Here is a 6,000-nt window from a genome sequence, read left to right as displayed (position 1 = left end):
ACATGGAGCCATTGATCACTACCCGTTGAGCCCGACAATCTAGCCAGCTTTCTATCCACCTTACAGTCCATTCATCCAGCCCATACTTCTTTAACTTGCTGGCAAGAATACTGTGGGAGACAGTGTCAAAAGCTTTGCTAAAGTCAAGGAACAACATGTCCACTGCTTTCCCTTCATCCACAGAGCCAGTTATCTCATCATAGAAGGCAACTAGATTAGTCAGGCATGACTTGCCCTTGGTGAATCCATGCTGACTGTTCCAGATCACTTTCCTCTCCTCTAAGTGCTTCAGAATTGATTCCTTGAGGACCTGCTCCATAATTTTTCCAGGGACTGAGGTGAGGCTGATTGGCCTGTAGTTCCCAGGATCCTCCTCCTTCCCTTTTTTAAAGATGGGCACTACATTAGCCTTTTTCCAGTTGTCCAGGACTTCCCCGGATCGCTATGAGTTTTCAAAGATAATGGCCAATGGCTCTGCAATCACATCCGCCAACTCCTTTAGCACTCTCGGATGCAACGCATCCGGCCCTTTGGACTTGTGCATGTCCAGCTTTTCTAAATAGTCCCGAACCACTTCTTTCTCCACAGAGGGCTGGTCACCTCCTCCCCATGCTGTGCTGCCCAGTGCAGCAGTCTGGGAGCTGACCTTGTTCGTGAAGACAGAGGCAAAAAAAGCATTGAGCTTTTTCCACATCCTCTGTCACTAGGTTGCCTCCCTCATTCAGTAAGGGGCCTACACTTTCCTTGACGAAGAAATGTGGAAGCTGAGCTGAAAGACCTGGGGGACAGCTGGGGAAATACTTGCCAGAAAAAGACAGGAGTGGAGGCGTAATGGGTACTACCTAACTAACTAAAGATTCATTTCTGTAGCAAAATGCATTTAAATACAGAAAGATGGAGACTGGGTTAATTGGGGACAAGGAAGAAGATGAAAACCTTGGATATGGCTACACTATGGAGATTACACCAGCATAGCCATGTTGGCATAGCTATTCATGCATTACCCTGTAACAGACACAGCCTACAATGACAGAAAAGGTTCTTCTGTTTATGTGAAACACCACCTCCTTGGATTCAGTAGTTACATGGATGGAAGAAGCTGGATCTACACTGGGAGTTAGGTTGGCATAGCTATGTCGATCATGGGTGTGGGGTTTTTTCATACTCCTAACTGACACTTATTTATGTTGATCTAATTTTTAAATGCACATCAAACCCCATCACATACAAGACATCTGTCTGAATCTGTAGGATTTTAGTAATCACCAAAAATTGTTACTATTTGATGGCTGTGTGTTGGTCTCAGTGCAGTACCCAGTGGACAGGTGTTGATTCCACAGAAGTTTCCATAATTCAACATCTGAGCAGAGAGTTCAAGAATTCAAGAGGCATGGAGATGACATAACTTCCATTCCTACTGGTGCTCCCACTCAGCTAGGGTTAAGGTACATGATTGGGCCAGTATGGGGGGGAGGGATAGCTCAGTGGTTTGAGCATTGGTCTGCTAAACCCAGGGTTGTGAGTTCAATCCTTGAGGGGGCCATTTAGGGATCTGGGGCAAAAATTGGGGATTGATCCTACTTTGAGCAGGGGGTTGGACTAGATGACCTCCTGAGGTCCCTTCCAACTCTGAGATTCTATGATTTATACAGTCTGGCTCTGTAGCTAAACAAAGACTTCAGTCTGCAACACTTTCAATTTGACACGTTTTAAAATAAATCTAGTGCTTGTGAAAAGAAACTGGTGAAACACAACTGGGACCTTAATTCTTATGAAGAACTGCTTGTGTTTATGAAGTTAATCTTGTTCCTAAGTGACTGCAGGATCAGGGCCTTGAACTGTAAGTAAAGTTTACTGAAATTAATTTTTTTTTAAATATAAATTCTGTAGTGAAATTATTAAATCTAACAAATAAAATAAATCCATCTAATTCAATTATACAACTTCGTTACCCATGGCAAAATATGGCAATCATGATCATCTCCATAACTGAGTATTTGAATTTTTATTATGGAAAAATAATGCACTTTCAATAATACATCTAATAAGAGAATAAACCTCTTAAAGGATCAGAGTTTAAAATCTCTACAGCGCACTAATCTTCTAAAGATGAACATATGTAGTGCAGTATACTCACTTGTCTGCCAGCATGTTTGACAGTTGCCACGGTGACAAGGTTCTTCACATCTATGAAGGCTACAATTGAGTTTGCGTCCACAAACCAAGGGACACTTATGTTCTTTGTCCTGGGAAAAATATTTATGAAAAACTACTACATTATCAATGCTTTCCCCCTCCCAAAATGCCCCCCAAAATGGCAAAATATGATTAAAATCCACTACTGGCCAGGGCCATATTACTGTACCCAAGGATAGAAGAAATTAACAGTCATTAAGATTCTTTTCATACCACATGCTGAGCATCTATGACTAAGTGGGAATTTTCTGCAATATTTTTATGAAGACTATGTATACCTCAGTTTCCCCACATACTGCAGTGTTACCTAGTTTTTTTGGGGGTGGGGTGGGGGGGAGAAGAGTCTGTATGCTCTCAGGGCAGACTAAAGAGACAGGTGTTAGTGGAACCTTTTAACCTGCTTGTCAGCAGCCTAGCTGTCTGGGACTAAGTGAGCCTTAATACCTGTGTCAGTGGAGAAACCATAAAGACAACAGCAAATTACCGGGATATTGAAACCTGGCAACCAATGACCACAGATTGTCCCACCTGTCTGCAGGAAGCCAGCAGCATTTCCTCAGTTCGGGAACAAAGGACCGGGGCGGTGTGAGATGGGAGCTAAGTGCTAGAGGGTGAAGATCTCCCTGCAAGCACAGCGGTGCAGGGGAAGAGCAAGTCCTATCCCTCCCTAGCCTGGCTGGGACTAGCAGCTAGCAGACCCCAGCTGGGGCACTCCCAGCAGCACAGGGGAGATCAGACGCATCTCCACCTCCGGGAACCTCCTGTGGCTGCAGGAAGCTCCAGGGGTGCTGCCTTCAGAGCCCAGCTCTGAACGCACTGCAGAAGTGAGGGTGGCAATCCCATGACCCCCCTACAACAGCTTTGCAACCTCCCCAGAACCCCCTTTTGGGTCTGGATCCCCATGGCTACAACACCATGAAATTTCAGATATAAACATTTTAAAAAGTGAAATTGACCAGATTGGACCATGAATTTGGTAGGGCCCTATTCATTTCTCTTTGCTAACCAAGGTCTTCCTATGCTGCATTCTAGTCAACTATTAAACCCTACAGTTTGACAACACTGGCTGAGTGTCACTGCAGATGCTGGTGGAGGTGCACTGCTCCCTAAGATTGTACAAGTCTCCCTCAGGGGTCTGTCTCAGTGGGACTCACTAAAATGGAGCTCATGGTGTGATGAAGGCCCAGAGGTCAAGTTTAAGGAGGCAGTGAAACCGCATGGCTTACCCTGGAGGAAGAGTGAGACCCCAAGGGGGTCTGGCATACTAAAGGGATCCTCCCTGAGACTACTCCAAAGCTGGGGTCATAGCACCAATCCTGTAGATCTATGAGTCTCTCTCATTGATCAACTGGAATTTTATCAACCTAGGACTAGTATACACAAAGTTTTGTGCTGGTATAGAATTTGTATTTGGTTAGGGGAGTGTTTTTTTTTTTAAAAACCAAAGTTGCTCTTTTGTACAACCCCTAGCATGGTCACAGTTATACTGATATATAGATGTCTTACATCAGTATAGTTTACTCCGCTTCCCATATGGGAATAGCTATACTGGCATAAAGCACATTTATACTGGTATAATTGTATCCATACTAAGGGGTTGTACTGCTTTAAGTATACTAGTATAGTTAAAGTGGTACAGCTTGTGTGTTGACAAGCTCTAAGTTCAGTGGTTCTCAACCTATTTTCATATATGCAGCCCAAAATATGTTACCTGGGCTGCAGGTTGAGAACTACAGTGTGCCTCCCCCCAAACTCCTTCACAGACCCCTATCCCCAGCAACCCCACTCAGAGACCCCTCCAGAAAGTGGGGCCAGGAGTGGAACCCTGAGCTTGGGGCCGGGCGCCAGCCCCATGGCTGAGCAGCCAGGCCCCCAGAGCTGGCCTCGCAGCGGCCAGGTGGCAGTGCAGCTGGGACCCGAGAGCCCGCCCTGTGGGGCCCGGGCAGCAGGGCAGCCGGGACCCGAGCCCTAGGGCCTTTAGCACTTCTCTGCACTGCAGCGGTGTGCTAACTGGGCTGCATGTGACCTGCGGGCCATGGGTTGAGAACCACTGTCTTAGTTACACAATCACACTTGGGTGCACAGCATTAATCCTAAAGACTTTTTGAACAAAGTGCAAGGATGAATATTTTACATTACAAAACAGGGAATCTACATCTCAGCAGCCTTTTCACATACTATTTAAAAAAAAAAAAAAAAGGTATAGATGTAGCATTTTACACTGAACCATTTCTTATACTGTATAAATGAACTTACCACACAGCAAATTTCATTACACTTGTGTCGTCCACATGACCGTTTCTTGTTACATCGCTTGTCACACATAAATGTAATATCAGCTGTTCCAGTAGAAAAAATGTGTTTATATTTATTTAAACATTCAACCTTTGACTACATATTATACGACTGAAATAAGTAAATGTGTGTAGCAAGACCACACTAAAAATAATATGATGAAATGAAGAAAAGAGAGTACATTCTTACAGAGGCAGCACAAATCACTGTATAGAGAGGCTAATATAATGAGACACTGGACCAAACTGTCTTTTATAATTAGTTTGAGATATAAGCCTGGTGGTTGTATTTTGGCTTCTTGCTTAATAGCGTCAGTATTAAAATGACCACCACTAGTCTTTACTTAAGGGGAACGTTCCTGGTAAGACAATACCACCATTTGATTCTTAGACAATTCAAACTGGCGACAGATTATAAACTGACAATATACTGATTAAATGTTCGGAGCAAAAGTCCCTGTAAACAACAAGTTACAAGAGAAGTGGAATCACTGGTGAGGTACCTCCAAAGTGGGTGCATTTCAGTTTACATCCAAATACCTACAGCAATATCTAAGCATGCCGCAGAATAGTGACGAGTACTGATACAAACATAATTTGGAAGTTTACATTAACATACTTAGAACTACTTAAATATATTAAGAAAGTGGTTTATGAAACAGCTAATAGATTTTAAAAATCTGAAAATTTGACCATCTTTATGTTGCTACATAAAGTAGGGAATGTTAGTTACCGGTGACACTGTTGTAGTCTCCTCAACTCCCATCCTACAACACTGAATTCAAAGACAGTGTTATGGTGACACCTACTGGAAGCAGTGAGGCAAAGCATTCTAAAGCCCTGCCCCTGATTCCATAAGTCTCAGCCACAACTGCATCCCATCAGGAAGAGAACTTCCAGATCTATAGAGAAGGAAACAGTATGAAAGACAGAAAGAAATAAAACAAGCAGCAAAACAAACCCAAAGGGGAGGTGGATGAGATATAGTATAGAAGAGGAGAAGACAGACAGAATTATTGGTAATTTTTGCCTTTGTTGTATGTCTTTCTCTTCTATCCTACAACACTGGATTAAGGCACAAAAAGAGGATGCAGCGAGCAGTAACCTGAGGAGGTGGGACTACCTTAACATGCCACTATCAGGTCCTTGCAGCCAAAGGAAGTATCCTGAGAAGTGGAGATACCTAATTGATGACAATTTATAAAGGAGTCAGGAGATGATCATGCTGCTGTCTTACACACCTTGTTCATGAAAGCTTCAGCATGTTCACTGCTCATGAAGATTTATCTAGCTACGTGGAATCTGACAAGTTTATCTGACAGTCTGGGCATATGCTTTAAGAATACAGCATAAGACCCACCTAGCAAAAGCTATGGTAGATGCAGCATTACCTTTGTAACCGTGCTTTGACTTTCTAAACTCTCAGAATAGGATAAAAGTTGACAACATACTTAACATCCAACAAATGCACCTTCTAGTCATGGGTGGGGAATACTAGATTAGGACTGAA

The 6,000-nt window shown here is 43.3% G+C and overlaps 1 protein-coding gene across 8 annotated transcripts in view; it reads right to left on the bottom strand.

The window, feature by feature from the left end:
• NFX1 (nuclear transcription factor, X-box binding 1) overlaps positions 1-6,000 on the bottom strand; it is a 220,057-nt gene that overhangs the window by 96,432 nt on the left and 117,625 nt on the right. For 6 of the 8 annotated variants that reach the window (XM_043540287.1, XM_043540286.1, XM_043540291.1 and 3 more), the window contains 2 exons: positions 4,453-4,535; positions 2,138-2,246 (listed from right to left, as the gene is read on the bottom strand). The exons of the other annotated variants lie outside the window; for them this stretch is intronic. In XM_043540287.1, coding sequence (XP_043396222.1) covers positions 2,138-2,246; positions 4,453-4,535 — 192 coding nt within the window. The remainder of the gene's footprint in view (positions 1-2,137; positions 2,247-4,452; positions 4,536-6,000) is intronic. 8 annotated transcript variants of the gene reach the window in all.

This window comes from Chelonia mydas, chromosome 2, assembly GCF_015237465.2.
Source record: "Chelonia mydas isolate rCheMyd1 chromosome 2, rCheMyd1.pri.v2, whole genome shotgun sequence".
Classification (NCBI taxonomy): domain Eukaryota; kingdom Metazoa; phylum Chordata; order Testudines; family Cheloniidae; genus Chelonia; species Chelonia mydas.
Note: the sequence above shows the minus strand (reverse complement) of the source record. Positions and strands in the feature narration are given on the sequence as shown.